The sequence below is a fragment of the Salvia splendens genome, chromosome 1 (genome assembly GCF_004379255.2).
Source record: "Salvia splendens isolate huo1 chromosome 1, SspV2, whole genome shotgun sequence".
NCBI lineage: Eukaryota > Viridiplantae > Streptophyta > Magnoliopsida > Lamiales > Lamiaceae > Salvia > Salvia splendens.
This window is the reverse complement of record NC_056032.1, coordinates 13,240,572-13,259,940: the sequence shown is the minus strand read 5'-3', so window position 1 is coordinate 13,259,940 and position 19,369 is coordinate 13,240,572. Positions and strand designations below refer to the sequence as shown.

At 39.5% G+C, this 19,369-nt stretch overlaps 1 protein-coding gene across 1 annotated transcript; it reads right to left on the bottom strand.

Moving 5' to 3' along the window:
- Positions 1 to 17,698: 17,698 nt before the first annotated feature.
- On the bottom strand, positions 17,699 to 19,369 carry LOC121743117 (arogenate dehydratase 1-like). Its single transcript, XM_042136305.1, has one exon. It carries the CDS (start codon positions 19,247 to 19,249, stop codon positions 17,972 to 17,974), a length of 1,278 nt encoding a protein of 425 aa, XP_041992239.1. The 5' UTR covers positions 19,250 to 19,369; the 3' UTR covers positions 17,699 to 17,971.

Sequence of the window (19,369 nt, the reverse complement as noted above, 5' to 3'; positions counted from 1 at the left end):
AAATTACAAGTCATGTAGGGGAAGAAATTGGCAAGATGATTGAGATTTGTTTGAGAGAATGGGGATAGAAAAAGTATTTTCGATTGTAGTTGATAATGCATCTTCCAATGACAGTGCGATTGATTACTTGAAAAGAAGAATGAGAATTAAAAAAACTTTGATGTTTGATGGGAAATATTTGCACTTGAGATGTGCTTGTCATATACTGAACTTGATTGTTAAGGATAGCTTGAAAGAGCTCAATTATTCAATCAAGTCTATTAGGAATGCAGTTGTGTTTCTTCATTCTTCTCCTTCTAGATTGAGCAAATTTAGGGAGTTTGCGATATTAGCCAAGTTTTTTAGTGTGTCAACGGTACTCATGGATGTGAAAACTAGGTGGAAACCGTGGAATTCAACCTATAAAAATGCTTGACATTGTATTGAAGTATAGAATGGTATTTGAAAGGATGGCCGAAGAATGGGTTCCATTTATGAAATACTTTCGCGAGAAAGATGAAAATGGTAAAGAAAGGATGGGGCATCCAATTGCAGAGGATTGGGATAATGCAAAAGCATTTGTACACTTCCTCAAAAATTTCTATGATGCTACTTTTGAGTTAAGTGCATCAAAAACTCTCACATCTCATTTGATTTCACTTTCAATGTTTGCTCTACAAATTGAGATCGAGAAAAAGTGTCATGATGATTCGGATCCGACTCTTTCAAAGGTTACAAAAGCAATGAAGGTCAAATTTGACAAATATTGGGGGGATTGGAATAAAATGAATCCATTGATTTTTATTGCCAATGTCCTAGATCCGAGGAACAAGCTTAAAACGCTAAAAGTTAGCGTTAAGAAATTAACAGTCAAGAGCAGAGTGGATGAACAAGAGCTTCAAGAGTTATGTGACCAATTCAAAAATGATTTGATAACTTTGTGGGTAGAGTATAAAGGAGTGAATGATACGTTGTCCACCTAGAGGCCGCTCCTTGAACATGCGGACGATAATGACACCATTGACCAATGTGGTTTGCATCTTTTTGATGACATTTATAATGGAGTGCAAGAAGAAGTTTCTCAAGACCAGCTTAAACAAATATCCAACGAAGTAGATAAGTACCTTGCCGATGAGATGGAGCAGCGGTCTAATATTTCTTTTAATCTTTTGGACTGGTGGAAAGTAAATGGAACTAAGTATCCAATCCTTTCACTCATCGCAAAGGATATCTTTGCAATTCCAAGCTCAACAGTTGCTAGTGAATCTGCTTTTAGCTTGGGTAAAAGGGTTGTGGATCCTTTTAGAACCAGTTTGAGTCCAAGAATGGTGGAGGCATTGGTGTGTACCAATGATTGGCTCAAGGCAGATGATTTCAGCTTATATAAGGATCCAACTGACGATGATCTTGGTTTGTACCGAGAAATTGAAGATATTGAAAAGAGTAAGTGTTTCTTTAATATACTATATTATTTTTTTTTGTCTTATATATATATATATAAAACACATTCATGTTTTTTGTAGATGCAAACTTGAGCCAAGAAGATGAACAGTTGCTAGGGGATCCACTTTTATCTTCTAATTGATGAACTTGAGCCAAGAAGATGAACGGAGGTCAAAGTTTAATCTTTACTAAATATGTATACATGTTAAAGCTCTTTAACTTGTCATTTCTTAAATTGGATCTATGTAATTTTATTCGCTATAGTTAAAAATTGTGAATCATGATTTTAATGTTCATTTTTAAAAAAGAGTTGTGTCTATGTGGTTTGTTTATTATTGATGCATCCAAGTCTATTTAGATTGTGGCAAGTAATATATATATGCATTATTTCATATGGTTTATTGAGTTAATAATTTAGTTTACTGAAAATTGTTTAAAACTTCACAAATGCAGGTTTATGATGAGAAATTGAAGGACAATGGAGGCTACAAGAAATGAAGATGATATTAAGATACTATTACTTAAGTTCGTGACATGATTGAACATGGTGTAATTGCGTGGAGTTTAATTGTTGCAGTTTTTTTTTAACATTATTTGAATATATTTGAGTTTTATCAAATTAGATATTTTCTAAGTACTTTGAAATATTATTTTCATTGTTTTTGTATTTAGAATTATCTGCAAGATAATGAGATTTTGGTATGTCATATCGTAGTCCGATATACCGTAAAACTCTGGTATACCGCAAAAGTATGGTATACCGAATTTAGGTATGGCATACCGAAAATGAGGTATGGTATCGGTATTGAACTTCGTCATACCGAAAATAAGGTATACCGAAGTTCGGTATACCGAAAATTTTGGTAAGGTAAAAATATGATTTTTTTCTCATACCGAATTTTCGGTAAGGTATACGGTATGATGGTTTCGGTAAGGTATACCGTACCTACCCACCCATTCTTAGCTAAATCGGAATGAGAATTTTCAATAATCTTATTAATAACACTGGCCATTATAGCTTGTTTTATATAATTAAACATGTGTTGTATGTGGCACATAAAATTGATGCATATATGGTTATAATTAATTAGCTTTAATTTATAGTATTTCGTTTATAAATTAGAGTTTTCTAAGAATAAGTAAATGAAAAGTTGTTAGACCAATATTAATTGAGTTTTATATTATTTTCTTCTACTAATTAAACTTTCTCTTTTAGTTTATTTCATTCTAGTTTATTTTTTTAAGTTTTATTTGTCATTATGTTAAAGATTGTTTTTGCCTATATTAAGATTCTATTGTTGGACCAAAAAGTCACAACTAATATTATTATGTATTATCTCTTAAACTTTCAGTTCATTGAGGCTTTTATCCAATTTATCAAACAAAATTTCACACTCATTTATATTGTTAATCATTCCATCTACGACTTATTAGACGATTCCTTCTCCCGTTTATGGCGTCATTCATCCACCCTTATCAAGTATTTCGCCATATTCTTAGTTGGTTCTTCGTTGTTCATGAAACAAGCAACGAGAATTATATGCGTATCACACCATTTCAAATTTTAATTATTTTTTAATAAATACAAATAATATTTGAGATGATAATTAATCTTCATACAATGAACGTGATATTATAGAAATATTTTGGTCGGTTATTATGCAAAACCATTTGATCTATATTCTCGATGAGTTGATTTTAAAAAAAAAATCATCAAACAAACTTATATTTCATTCGTCCTAAAAAAAATAGACTAGTTTATCATTTTGAACCATCCTCCAAAATTAGACAAAGTCTAAATATAGAAAGTTTTCAACATATAGTAATAATCATACACATCATTTATATATGGACCACACAATCCACTAACACTCTTTCCACAACTTTTTTCCCTCTCTCTGACTTTACGATTGTACATTAAAACATGTGTCATTTATAAGTTAATCTAATTTTTAAGGATAGAGGGAATATATCATAATCCCAATAAATAGACAGTGAATTGTTTTTTTTATTTTCTACTATATATGTTCTAGCTAAGATGACAAATTTTTTTTCGTACTTGTTTTGAAAAAATGATAATAAATTGTTAAAGTGGAGATAAAATAATGTAGAAGAGACTCTCCTCTATATTATTCTATGTCTTATATTACTTTCTCTCCACTTTAACTGTTTATTACTCCATTCGTCCCGCAATAGGAGTCCTATTTAGTTATGACACGAGTCTTAAAAAATATAAAGAAAAGTGGGTTGAATAAGTTAGTGAAATATGAGTCTCACTTATATATACTATTACTTTTATAATAAAATGTGAGTGGAATAAGTTGGTGGAATGTGGGACCTACTTATCATTTATGGTAAAAGTGAAATATGACTCATATTGTGGGACGGATCGAAATGACAAAATAGGACTTTACTTGTGGGACAGAGGGAGTAATATTTTTCCAAAATACGGTACGTGCTAAAAAAAGCGTCATTTTATTTGTGACGGAAAGACATCCCAAAAAATAATATTCTCTCTGTCCCACTACAAGTAAGGCGTTACTATTTCGGGCTTTGTTTTGCAAAAATGATATAATAAATAGTTAGGGTGGAGAGAAAGTAAAGTAAATAAGAGAATAATGTATATACAATTCTCTTCTATATTATTCTCTATCTTATTTTACTTTCTATCCACTCTAATTATTTATTATCATCTTCGCAAACAACAGTGGAAAAGAAGCGCCTCAATTGTAGTGGGACAGGGACGGGGAGTACGACTCAGCCAGACTAATGTTATTAGTAGTAGTATTAATTAGGTGGACTGCCAGCCGGGAAAAACACGTTTATAGGGAACTTTACGTTTAAAATAACGTAAATGTACCCATTTTGTTATCTATTCCACATATGGGAAAAACGCCGCCCACATTGGCGTGTTTATAAGTGAAGACGTCACCCGCATTGGCGTTTTACAATTAAGAACCGTATGGCGTCGTATTGTAGTGAAATACAGTATTTGTTAAAACACGCCAATGTGGAGGGCGTGTTTAAAGTAGAAACGCCAACTTCGATGGCATGTTTTAAAATAACACGCCAACTTAGATGGCGTGTTTTAAAATAACATGCCAACTTAGATGGCGTGTTTATGAACACAGAAACGCCAACTTCGGTGGCGTGTTTTATAATAAAACGCCAACGTCGATGGCGTGACTCAATTGAAAAACGCCAATTTGGTTGGCGGGTTTTTACAAAACAATATATCAACCATCCTCCCCCAAATCGTGAAACTCACACCACACAGCTCGCGATTTCATCCAAAGCAGCGCCTCTTCGTCGCGATTTCGCCCTCTTCTCCGTGATTTCGCTCTCCGTCCATCAATTGGTGCTATTCTTCCCCATTTTCGTATACTTTTCGGTTAGTATGCTTATCTTTTACATTATTAGAGTAATTGTTGGATAGTTAGATAGGGTTTGTAATGGGTTGTGAGTTGAGTTGAAATATTTGTTAGCATATTGGCTTGATTAGCATTATTGTGGATTAATAGTTGAGATGTTGGTGTTTAGTTAGGGTTTATGTTTGATTAAAATTTGAGCAATTTTATCACCTAAATCGTAGTGTTGTTTTAGCTTAAAATTTGGGCAATTTGATTTGGTTTATATGGGTTTTAAAGTGGTGTTTAGCTTGATGTATGTTGTTTAGTTAGAATTATTAATTATGTGTAGGTGATTTGAGTTATAATGTTGTGTAATGTTGTGGAGGGGAATTTGTGTATTTCTGTATTATGCATTATTTGACATTGGTATTCCATTTTGTGATATTGACTTAAATAGTATCCAAGTATTGAAATAGTTTCATTTGAATTGTGAATGCTGTGTAGGTGAACTATGACATCATCTTTAAGTGCTCGTCGAACACTCTTGTGTGGTCCTGAGGACCCCTCCGTATTATATCTGCAGAGACAACACGCCTCTAATAACTTATGAGCAGGGGTGCTATCAGAAGACGTACGCTGCAGAAGATACGAAGGAATCATATAGGATGTTCCCATACATCCTCGTGTTTTGGCGGTTATAGACGGGATGGGGTTCGGCGGGATGTTAAGGTGTGGTAAACCGAAAGACATTGGCCACCATCTTATCACCGCATTGATTGAACGTTGGAGGCCAGAGACTCACACGTTTCACTTTCCAGTCGATGAAGCGACTGTGACCTTAGAAGACGTGGAGGTCTTATGGGGCCTCAAAACTGACGGTGATGCTCTGACGGGTTACATCCCCACTAAGGATGTCAACTATTGGAAGGAAGTTTGTCTGAATTTTCTTGGCTTTATTCCAGATGCAGTTGATTTGAAAGAAATGACATGGAAGTAGACAAACTTATCTAATCAACTAAGGGTTGAGTTGGGTGGTGATGAACAAGACCACTACATATACAATCAACATGCTCGTGTGTATTGTCTGCTGTTACTTGGTGGTCTATTGATCCCGAACGCCTCCGGTAATAAAATTCCATTCTTCTACCTTCAATTTTTTATGGATGTAGAACAATGTGGTAGATATAGCTGGGGTGGTGCGACTGTTGCATGCTTGTACCACAATCTATGTGAAGCTGCACTCGGTAAGAGGACCGATGTCGGGGGAGCTGTTACTTTGTTACAGCTGTGGGCTTGGGAGAGAATCCCAATTATTAGACCGAAGTTGCTAAATCCCGTGTCCATAGACTACGTACCACGTGCAGTTGCGTAAGTTGTTCACTAATTACTTTTTTAAGCATATTTTTTATTAATTTCCCTGTTATTCACTCATAATTTAATTTTTGTAGATGGACTGGTCCGGCCTCTTATGTAAGAGCACCCGAACATTGCATTGAAACTTTTAGAGATCAGTTCTCCAGAATGCACGCCAATTAAGTAATTTACGTAACCTAAATTGTTGTTTGTTTGCTGTTTTGATTGAATTTGTTTTGACTAAATTTGTTTCATATGTAGTTTATTTGGATGCCGTATGACACGCGAAATCTACCGGATGTTTGTGTTGTCGGTCGTCCTATATGGACGTCGATCACAACGCTTATTTGCTGGAATATGGTTGAGCCACATTGTCCACAGCGAGTGTTGTGACAATTTGGGATTGTCCAACCGTATATCCCGCTTGTCGACCGGTTCCATGGAACTGATTTTGCGAAACAAGATCGACGCGGCAAATCTGGCCGGAATTGGGCAGAGTGGCACGCCATTCATATACAGGCTTGGGATAATAGAGAGAACATGGTGTGGAGTGATTTGGAGTACTCAATGGAGCCTACTGCAACCGATGAATATATGAATTGGTTTCGCCAAATAACTGTGGTGTATTTAACCAAACCTGGCGTGCATGCTGAAGAGGGCTTCCACGAAACGGCATCTTCTCATAACTTCGCGGTAAGTTGCAAAAAATATTAATTATTTCAATTCATATTATAATATGTAATTAACTTTGAAAATTGTAGGTGGAGACACTTCACAACATACGCCACTTTCTAAGTGGCCAAGATATGTCAGAACATCCGGCTTTGGAAACCATTTCAAGGATGGTTGAAGATGGACTGCAGATATCCGGTGAGGCTGAGCTGATGGACTACCGTCCTTCACAGCGCTCTGCAATGGGCATGGACGTCCCCGTAAGGCAAAAGGGAAAACGACGAACCAAGAAGAAAACTTCCTGCGGAGAGTCGTCATCTCAATTAGTACATGACTTCGATGACGATTTTGTGGATCCACCTCCACCTAGATTTGCAGTTCGAGGCCGACATTCTGTCAGCCACACCGGTGGTACAGGAGAAGATATTGGCCTCAGTGATGTCCACGCTTCTCCACCGCGGTCGTCTGTGCGAGATGATTTTTTTGGGGTGGATCTAGAGAACGCTGTTGTTCAAGATACTCCTCCCTCTAGGATCCCAAGATCTACATCCAGAATTGGGAAGGGGATACAAGGCTTGTTTATGCGGAAACGACGAGATGATTAAACTAAACCCCAACTATTTGTATTTGATGATGCAATTGATATTCGTGTTTTTTCATTGAGTTGAACTCTTTATATTAGTAATTTGATACATCCTCTTTTTAAACTTATTTATGTTGATAATTTGATACATCCTCTTGTTATACTTATTTATCGGGATGAAAAACGGAAACTTGCAATTTCATTCAACTAGTCTGACCAAAGACGCCGTCAAATTTGGCGTGTTATATAGTGTGACCAAAAACGCCAATCTCAATGACGTGTATAACTTGGAGAATTCTTGTTCTTTTTTTCCATGACGGAAGACAACATTCTATATAGACTCGCCGACGGAGTTGGCGTTTTTTGAAACATGCCAACATGGTTGGCGTTTTTTAGGAAAACACGCCAATCGCAATGGTGTGTATACCTTGGGAGAATTTTTGGCCTTTTTCCCACGACGGAATGCAACATTCTGTAAAGACTCGCCGGCAGAGTTGGCGTTTTTTAAAACACGCCTACAGGACTGGCGGTTTTATGAAACACGCCAATCGCACTGGCGCGTATACCTTGGAGAATAACTTAAACACGCCAATTCCATAGGCGTCTATAACTATTAAACACGTCAACTTTGTTGGCGTTTTATCACGTAATACCCTAACCTAGTTGGCGTGTTTTAACTTAACTGTATTTGAAGAAAATACGAGCAAAATACGAAGGCATTGTTAAACGCCAACTGTGTTGGCGTCTTTACGTATAGACACGCCAGTACCATTGGCGTTTTTACTTATAGATACGTCAGTTTCATTGTCGTTTTTCCCATATATGGAATAGATAACAAAATGAGTACATTTTCTTTATTTTAAAGGCAAACTCGCCTAGAAACCCGATTTTCTCAATGCCAGCCCTCACTAAACCGCTTAACTCATTTAAATGGATTTGGACGTGTCTTATGGCTAGTAGGATAGAATTAGAATTCTAACCTTTTCTTAAGTAAAATAAGCATGTCATGTTGCACGGTAAAAAAATAAAATTAAATGTATCGATATAATCATCCCAAATTAAGAAATGAGGGAGTGAACTTTGTGGGATATTTATAATCGAGTTAAATCGTTATTAATCATACCCACCAAAAAAAATTCCCATTGATGACGGAATCAAGCGACACAAACCAAATTGAACAATCAATAAACATTCTTTAAAAATTCAAAATTAATCCAGATTAGGACGCTTTTAAACACCAATGTTGTTTATGGAAATCAAACGAAGTTTCCTGCGCAGTAAAATATGGTGTGGCACAATCACCTGGACTTCCGGTTTGTACAAAACACGGTGGCAGATTTTCTGTTTCTGCTATGACGAAGCAATTCCCGACCCCAGCACCGAGTCACTGTACTTCCACGGCATCGCCACCGCCCTCCCCCTCGTCGATCGCACCACCGCCGCCACACCGCTCCTCCACCAAAATCCTCTCCCTGTTCCTGATTTCTTCTTCCTTTTTCTCGCGCAGCGCACTCTCTGCAACTCCGAGCAGCGCAACCCAACGCCTCTTTCTCCCCTTCATCTCCTCATTGAAATTCACCCCGCCTTTTTTTGCGGAAGCATCGGCTGGCGGCGGAGTTTCCGGTTCATTTCCGTGTTCCGCCGCCAAATCGAAATCAGCAGCCTCGGGCGGCGCGACGTTTAAGTCGATATTCAATAATCCCCTTCTCTCCAATATTTTCACGACGGCCAAACTTTCGCCTCCTAAACCTTCATCATGGCGGCGGGCGAGATTACTTCGGAATGACATTTGCGCCTTGGAAAGTCCCCGAAAAGAGGCGGTGGCGTTGAAATTCATATCTTTGAGCGACGCCATTGAGGGTGAATTGATTAATCTAATTAACAATCAACCCAAACAAATCTAATATTTTGAGAATCTTCAGTTCATCGCCTTAATCAGATCGCTAGGAATTAGAGGGATTGTTGCAGTAATTTTGACCGATTAGAGAGAATGGCTGTCGCCTGTCTGTATTGAAGCACACCGGATTCAAAGTAGTTTTCCACTTTCCTTTTGTTTCGGTTTTCGTCTTTAAATATTCATTTAATGGCTACGTATAGCCTTTTCCAATTATTTCTTTTCCAATTTTACCGCATTGGCGTTGTGGATACACACACAAATAGGCGATATGCCCAGAATCTCATCAATTAAAATCCTGGTTGTTGCTTCATCTATGGTCATATTTTACTTTTCATCTCTAAAAATGAAGCGTGACAATTATTGAAGGACGGACTAAAATGAAAAAGAGTGACAATTAATCGGGGACGGAGGGAGTACGTTAAAATGAGACGGTGGGATTATATTAAATCAGCTTGACAGCCCAGGCGCGGTACAGCCGCAACGGGCTGACAGTAAACCGTGTGGCCCAACATTAACAGTCCACTCCCGATCACAAAAAATCATAGTATAGCACAGCCAATCAAAAATACAGTAATATGACTCTACTGATTACATATATTAAACGTTACGGTTGATTATAAATGTATTTTACCATAAGTTTAAGCTTAGGAATCATACAATTATTCTTCACACTAAAACCATAGAACAAAATTCATTTTATTTAGACTGAAGACCATTTTTGGTCCTAAATATATATTGATTTTACGATTTTGGTTCAAAATATTATCTTTTGACTTATTGAATCCCGAATAAATGAAAACGGTCCAGATTTAATCCATTTTGGACGGAGCCGTTAAAAATCAACTGTCAAAGCTAATTAAGTGAGTTTTTACTTGATTAGCAGTTTTAATTAGAATATTTAAATTATTTGGAAGAATGTGATCGGAATATATAGTCTCCACCTAGAAGAATCGGGAGAATTCAAGCCAGAGAGGCGGCGATATCGGAAGATGGGGATGAAGGTGCGGAGCGCGAGGAAACGTGGGAGGTAATAGATATAGGACCAAAAGAAGACGCAGTTGGAGGGGTGCACGCCGAGGGGAAGCGAAGGAGGCACTCGAAGGGGGTGGTGTACATGGGAGCAGGAGCACCGCTACAGCAAGGATCCCAGCGAAGATAGTGGCGGAGAGAAGCGCCATGGAAACTGGAAAGGGAGTGGAGGGTGAGGGGGAGGAAGGCGGCAACATGGAGGGCGAGGGCGGACGAGGCGGAAAATCAATGGAAAGTTCCCGGTGAATAATACTTTATGGTCACACCAAACTTGCTCATAAACAAGCTCTCGCACTTGAAAAGGAAAAGAAGAGAAATTGAACTTAGATTTTGAAGGGTTTTTAATTTCTCCATCTCTTTTTCGTCTCCGATTTTGAGGTTTCAGACGGTGGTGGCGTAGATGGAAGGAGGCAAAAGTGGGAAGGGATGGCGTAGATGTCACTGGACTACGTTCCTCTGGCTCGGCTACAAGAGCGGTGGTGGCAGAAGCAAGAAGAGACGAAGCTTGAGCAAAAGTGGGAAGAAGAGGAATGACCATGTCGAGCCCACGTTTGGGCGTGGCTCCACTAGAAGGCGACGATAGCAGGGTGCTCTGATAGTTAATATGGTCAGGTTGTTGTCGGGGGCCATATCACCTGTAAAATAAAACAAAATCTTACCCATTTAATTTTATTTTTATTTTTATTTTTAAATATCAATAATTTTCATTTTTTTATTACCAAAGTAATTTACTCCATAATATTTAGGTGGTGTTCGGTTTCTAAAATAAAATAGTATCAAGATATAATCTAAGATTAAGTTGCGAGATTATTTTAGTCATAGAGGGTTAGCTATGACTGATTATCCCATGATTATCCATCTAGGATTGAGTTATGAGATTGAATCTTTTGAACCAAACATACTACAAATTTAATCCCGGATACAATCTTGCAAACCGAACAACCCCTTAGGTGGCGTTCGGTTGTCATGACTAATATCACGAGACTATCCATTTAAGATTAAGTAGTGAGATTATTTTAGTTGGAGGGGGAGACTATGACTAATTATCATGAGACTATCCATAAGGGTTCAATCTTATGAACCAAACATGATACATATTTAATCATGAGATTTAATTTTGCCAACCGAACATCCCCAACTGTACTACTATAGCAAAGATTGAATTGAAATATGTTTGCTCCCCGCTTTTGGAATAGAATGGGTCTCTTTGCAGCTGGAATCGGGCCCAAAATATGTCAGAAATTTCTGGGCTCATCAATTTCAAAGCCTAGTCCAATACAATTTAGGGCGTTTTAATCAAAGTGAGAAATTATAATGCGACCTGAAATATCAAAACTGAGCTATCTCTATCCTTTTCCTATGATTTGGACTTTCGTAGTATAAATACAATACTATTCATCTAGAGTTTTAAACGTGACAATATTACTCGAATTTTTTGTGTCATATTAAGATTTTAAATCGTGTACTTGGACAAATGTGTATGGAATATTTGGGTGGTTATATTCCCCATCGCATCTGAAGTCAAAGACAAGAAAGTTATGTCTTGGTTACTGATACGATCATATCTATCATATCTCTTAGGATCTTCTAATTATTTAGTTTTCCCTTATTCACCATATCTTTCCCATATTTGTTTAGATATTTGTTTCTTGTTCATTAAGTTAGAGTAGTAGTATTCTAGTATTATAAATAGGAGAGCTTGTTATCATTCTAATCATTCAATGAATATATTATTTTCCACAAACTTGTCTTGAGTAACAAGAATATCATATTTCGTTTCCAAATTGTTGTTCATCGGAGAACGTCCGAAAATCAGCAATTCGTGAGCTTTCCTTCGAGCACGTCGAAGGTTCGATCACCTTATCTCTCCGAGAAGTTAGCCATCCGGCCTCGTTACGGAGAACGTCCGTAACAACTGGTGCTTTCATCCCGTGCTCATCCCCCGTCTTAGTTCATCCATATTCCCAAAAAAAAAAAAAAACAGTCACAGGACCTGCCCCGATCACCTCCCACTACCGAGCTTCACCGCCGCCGTTCAACGTCATCATGTCACGCAACTACACCGGATTGGGGCGTTATGAACACCTATTCGATCAATTGGATGCCGCTATCACCAGGTTGGAAACACGTTGTGACAAAATCGAACGGCGTAGGACAAACTTGCTTGCGTCTAAAGCAACGTATGCACAGCAGGCGTCCTACGATTTTCGCAGAGAGATTCGCACTCGTCCGCGGCCGGAGCCACCTCCACAGCCGGCTCAAGACCTGCCGTACTATTCGCTGCCTCCCTGGGACCCTCCGCGCCATCGGCAACAGTTCGGCCGGGCAGCATATGAGCCGCTACCTGCTCGCCGGATGTCGCACCACCCTGGTCGCCGAAACCCAATGAGATTTCCCCCCTATGAACAGCCGGATCCCTATCGACGACAGCACAACACATGTGCGTCCATTCAGCCTACCTGTCGGGAGACACAGGGACAACACACTCTCCGTGGGTACTCGGCATATGAACAGCCCCTACCTAATTGCTGGGATCCGCCGAGAAGGTGGCAGCCGCAGCGGGAATCAACCACACCCTACGGGGCACCGACTTACGGTCAGCCCACCTGTTGGGACCCGCCGAAACAGCAGGAATACTCGTCACATGAACCACCAACACATGTGGATCCCCTTGACCGTGGGTTTGTAAACTTCCGACCTTTGCCACAGCCACCACTGCCGCATTGCTTGCGGAGGGAGGTAGATGATGGCAGATGTTATGGAGAGGTCGTTACTCACACGCATTCGCCAACACTAGACGGCGACGAGAGGCTTTGTGATTCAAAGGACTCCATATTAGATGCAGAGCCTTGTGATTTAGAGGACTCCATATTAGAGGAGGAGCATTGTGATTCAGAGAACTCCATATTAGAGACGGTAGCAAGGAAACTCATGGATCGTTGCTTGCCTAGTGAGAATCGGGGATCTAGGGAAGGTAGAGATGGCAGACTCGACGACCAACAAGTTTCATCTTTTGCGGAAATTTACCCACCGCGCAGCCCCGATATGAGTAAAGAGAAGGAGGAAGAGGCATTGTTAGACGATGTAGAGGAGGACGATTCCACTGATGAAGTTAAGAAGGTCGTCGCATCTCTCGATGCTGCTCGAATGACATCTCACGATGTTGTTGAGAATTGTTTTAGTGAAAATGGTGGTGCTTATCTGTGTGCATTAGTTGGAAATAAAGTTGCACCGTCCTTTCCAATACATTTGAAAGAGATTGCCTTTATCTATGGGGATTTGCATGTTAGGGATGCTACACGTCTGAATCCTCGATCAACATCGCTCGACACCGATGCGAGGTTGATCCCTCCGCGCAATGACACGTCATGTTTGAGCATTCTTGGAAGCGTTGACAAGCTTTTTGTTTTGGCATGGAATTTTTCTGACCACAGTGGGTCTCCTTTGTTGATTTTTTATGGAGGTGATAAAGGGAGATATTCAGTTGTTCGATATGTGTTTGATCCAGGAGGAGACGCCTCGCCAAAGCTTTTGCTTTCAACTCTCGTCGTTGCTTTGTGGTTTCCACCTTGAGGACAAGGTGGATTTCAACCGTGGGGGAGTTGATACGATCATATCTATCATATCTCTTAGGATCTTCTAATTATTTAGTTTTCCCTTATTCACCATATCTTTCCCATATTTGTTTAGATATTTGTTTCTTGTTCATTAAGTTAGAGTAGTAGTATTCTAGTATTATAAATAGGAGAGCTTGTTATCATTCTAATCATTCAATGAATATATTATTTTCCACAAACTTGTCTTGAGTAACAAGAATATCATATTTCGTTTCCAAATTGTTGTTCATCGGAGAACGTCCGAAAATCAGCAATTCGTGAGCTTTCCTTCGAGCACGTCGAAGGTTCGATCACCTTATCTCTCCGAGAAGTTAGCCATCCGGCCTCGTTACGGAGAACGTCCGTAACAGTTACCTACCATTTTTGTATCTATTTTGACCCTTCTACGAACGAGAGAGGTGACTTGGTCTACTTACATTTATCATAGTAATTCTAAACTCAGAAAACTAGTTTCTAGGAAAGTACTAGTTCTCGAGCTTCACCAACTATTACGTTTGTTGTTACATAGTACTTATGTTGAGATAAATAAAGCAAGAACAACAAGTTGAATACTTTGGGTAGAGAACTCTTGTTAAATACTTAAATGACAATGAGTCCAAGGATCATCCTATTTATACTAATGTAGGAGTGAATTAGTTGGATGAACCTACACAAATACATGTATCAAAATTAAAATACTAATATTGTATTACATATATAGCATTAATATTAGGAGTTGGACCATTGATTCATGAATCTAGGGAAAACATTAACCTTCAATAGTTCTGCATTGTTTAATCACTTCAAGCCTTATTTATGACAGCTCGAATCCTACTTGGTGAATTTTAAAATTTCATTTATTACATCGTTTACAATGTGTGATATCATAGTTAGGACATTGACAAGCCTTGTTAAAAAGAACTTCAAAATGGTAGTTTATACAAAAAGAAAGGAAAAACTCATGCTAAGTTATGGTAGTTTAATGAAAATAATACACTTCTAAGTTCCAAGATAAAAAGGTAAAATTTAAGTAATGAACTTTTGTGACAGAATATAGTAATTGTGTAATCGAGATAAACAGAAACGTAAAGAGACACAGAATTTACGTGGTTCACCAACGTTGCGTTGGCTACGTCCACGGGCGGAAACGGAGAACAAATGTTATTCAGATTGTTTTCAGATTACAGAGTTTTGAGTCTTACTCCTATATAAATAGGCATATAGACGATGAGCTAGGCCCAATACAAATATTAAGACCTAAAACAGAAACATATCATAGCGTGTTCAAGGTATAATAACTTGAACTAATATACTTACGGCTTTCGTTTGAGAGTTGATTAAATTTATCATGTAAGAAAAGCATAAATCAAGCCTGAGTGAATTTATCATACACAGAACAGAAGTAGGTGGACTGGTGGAGTCATATCTTGCAAATAATGAAACACATTATTCTCAATTTTGTAAACCATTAGGCCATCCACAACGCTGTTCCTATACCGTTCCTAAACCGTTCCTTAAACCACTATTTGAGGGCCCCACTGTACTTTTTTACTCCATTCCTTAACTAAGGAACGGAACCTGCAACCCTCGTTCCTTAACCGTTCCTTAACCGTTCCTTAAATTACTATTCATTCAATTTCATTTTTTTTTAATTTCAACTCAATTCAATTAAAAAAACAAACACATTTTATTAAAAAACACACAACATTAAAACAAAGTTACAACTTAAACTTAAAAAAATAAAAACCACACAATTAAAATCATAAAAAAATAAAAGTACACAATTTTAATAATTTCATCCGCCAAAGTTTGCCCAAATGTGCTCAATTAGATCATGTTGGAGTTGGGTGTGGGCGCTAGAGTCGCGTGTCCTTGCACGAATAGATAACCGTTCTTGTATAGACGGATGCGCTCCACTTCGAGGCGGACTACTTGCGGTTGAGCTTGCGGCGGCTTCCTCCCGGTTACGATGGATGTACGTATGGGAGCGACGTTGGGGCGGAGCGGCTTCTTCCGCCTCCCGTCGTCGATCTTCTTCAAGTGATTGTTCCAATATTTGACGCATTTGTTCATAAGGATCCATTAGTTTGATTAAATTTGGGAGAAGGAAAATAGAGTTGATTTGAGATGAAAATTGGGGTGGAAATAGAGAGAAATAGATGTGTGTTTGTGATTGAAATGAGTATGAAATAGGAGTATTTATAGAGTAAATAAATAAATAATAAAAAAAAACCAAACGGCTATAAAATTAACGGTCTCATTACCGTTAATAAAAAAAATTTTATTTTTTTTTTATTAAATTCGAAATTTTTTTTTAAAAAAATGAATTATTGCGTCATCGGGACGAAGCCCACTCGCGGGGCAGCGAGTGGGCTTCACGCGTCGAATGGGAGTCCGCCACGTCGCCTCGGCGCGTGGCGGAACGTTTCGTTCCGCGTTCCGGAGGAACGAAACGCGGCACGGCATGGGAACGGTGGCGGCACGGAATGGCGACGGAACGCACGCTGCAACGCGTGCCGCCGCGAAACCGTTCCTCCGGAACGGCATAGGAACGGCGACGGCACCGCGTTGCGGGTGCTCTTAGTATCACATACATATGTAGATACATTGGGATCAATGTGATTGGAGAATTATAAATCATGGCAAATGATTAAAATCATTATCTCGTATGCATTATTCTTGTAGCGAGGGGCCCTTGATTAATTAATTAAATTAACTAGTCATTAAAAGAATTAAAGATTAATAACCCAAAAAAATAAACATTATACGTCATGAAGAGGTCATTGAATATGTGTAGGGGAAGAGGAGTAGCTTTCGGTTCAACCACCACAAAACAAAGAACTAATCCTCTCTATCTCACCCTCAACTACCACATATAAACCTCATATCTCACCAAACCCCTTTTTGCCTAAATTAATCATATAATCATAATTTTATTTCTAAAAAAAATATGCTATTTTCACATTGAAGAAATAAAAAATAAATTAACTTAGTATCTTTCAATTAACTTAGTATTTTAGAAAGACGATTAATTAATTAGTTTTGAATGTGGCACGACTTTTGTGCTTATTAGAACATTTTTTTTACCAAACTTGGTGATTTAAATGACTATTTACCCTTTATAAAATTAATACATAAAAAAGTAAATCTCATATTTCACTAACTTTTTCAATCGATTATTTTTTATATTCCTTAAAATCAGTGAGCATATCAAATATGACTACTAATGTGGAATAAAAAAGTAAAATATTAATAAGTGGGCACATTCCACATGAGTGATGAATGGATTGTCTGTTTTCTACAATCGTTGCTTCCGTTTATACACTCTATATAACACATCATATATATTACTAATAAAGTAATATATTCATTGTAATATGTGGCACATTCAACATGAATGCATTGTCTTTAAAATATTACCGATGCTTCCGATTATACTTCATTCGTCGTATAATAGAGGTCACGCTTCCAGTGACAAATGTAATGACATATCTAACTAAATCTTTTATAGATATTAAAATATAATCATGGACTATGAAAATGTAACAGATAAAAACCATTACTTATTGAAATATATACAAAAATTATAATATTCATTTTAAAACTTGTCAATATAAATGGCATGCACAAATAAATAAAAAAAGTTAAAAAGAAAATACAAAGAATACAAATTCTTACCAACTCTATATTTCTTGAATTATCACTGTATTGAAATTGAAGGAAAAGAAAAAGTAAATTACAAGAATTTCGTGACCTACCATTCAACAGGAAAAAAGGAGGTAGGTAGGTAGGTAGATTACACAAACTAATTTAATTAAATTAATAATACAAGTAAGGTCCCACAACTTCAAGGGGCCGAAATTACATATTTAACCAGCAGGCCAACCAAAATATATAATCTTTACCTACCCATTGCAATTTGAATGGTCGTTATGACTTGTACGTATCTAACCATTTGGGTCCTTCTTCATGGGCATTTCCGTAATTTGGCAAAAGTAAGAGTTCCAATCAACAATGACACAGAAATAAAAAACGACAACAAATGCACAAAGGGCAAATCGGGAATGTCCTAATCATCGGCGCCGGACGACGACGGCGACCACGGTGTCATGTCCATAGGGTAACTGCCGAGTACTCTGAGGAAGGAGGTGAACTCCTGTACCTCGGAGAGGGCATTCTGCGCCCTCACGTCGGCCATGGAGGCCTCGAAATCGATGTAGAACATGTACTCGAAGTGCTTCGCGGTACCGACGTTGGCGTCGTCGACGAGGCGGATCGGGCGGTGGCGGTGCGGCCGCGACTCGATCTTCGTGAGGCTAATATTGCGGAAGGCGAAGGCGGAGAGCACCTTGAAAAGCACGCTGGTCCCCTTCTCGTGCGCGAACACGATGCTCGTTTTGAACGGCCGATCTGTCCGTGGAATGATCGGCTCGCGCGCCAGCATCACGAATCTGGTGACGTTGCCGCTGTCGTCCTGGATTCCGTCGGCGAGGATCTGCATCCCGTACAGCTCCGCCGCGCGCGCCGACGCGATCGCCGCCGTGTCGCGGAGGTTGTTCGTGGCGATGTATTCCGCCGCGCCGGCGGTGTCGTCGACCGCCTCGCGGACTACATTCAGCCCCAATTTCGTGAGCGTGTGCTCGCATTGGGAGAGCGCCTGCGGATGGCTAATCACGCGCGTGAGATACTCCTTCCTGACGCCGGGGAGGGCGAGGAGGCAGTGGTGGACGGGGAGCTGCACCTCGCCGACGATGTGGAGGCGGTGGCGGAGGAGGAGGTCGTAATTCCGGTGGATCGAGCCGCCGAGGGAGTTCTCCACCGGAAGCACGGCGCGGTCGGCGAGCCAGAGCTCCACAGCTTGGAAAGCCACCTCGAATTGGTCACAAGGAATAGCCTCGCAGTTAGGGTAGGCTTTCCCGGCGGCGGCCTCACTGTACGCGCCGGGGACGCCTTGGTAGGCGACGCGTAGCTGAGCGCCGTGCAGCGGCGCCGGCGAGAAATCGGCGATGCTGAGCGGTTTTTTCAAGGGCACCGTGGCCGGCGAGGTGGATTGGTCCTTGACGGGGACGAGGTCGAGCGTGGCGTGGCCGTTGACGACGTCGGCGCCGCTCTTCTGAGTGTCCTGCTGCTGCGATTCCACCTTACTGGCCAGGATTGCGCAGGCGCTCTGCCACTCGTATCGGGCACGGCCCGACCCGAAGCTAATGCCGGTGGCCTGATTAGTGCTAGAATTGACGTTGCACTGAATGGACCGATGACCCGACCCGACCCGGGTTGTGCCAGGTGGCACCGCTGTGCGGATAAGGGATTTGAGGTCCACGGCGGCAGGGGAATTAAGGGACCGCATTGTTAGAGATGAAAGTGGAATAATAAGAAAATGAAGGGACGAAAATGTTATTGGAATTTATTTTAAAGCTTGTAGTTCTCCGTGAGAAGGGAACGTCCAAGCTGAGAGAAATGGAATGGC

Coding starts and splice junctions, on each gene's coding strand:
- LOC121743117 (XM_042136305.1), bottom strand. CDS start 19,249: ATGCGGTCCCTTAATTCCCCTGCCGCCGTGGACCTCAAATCCCTTATC.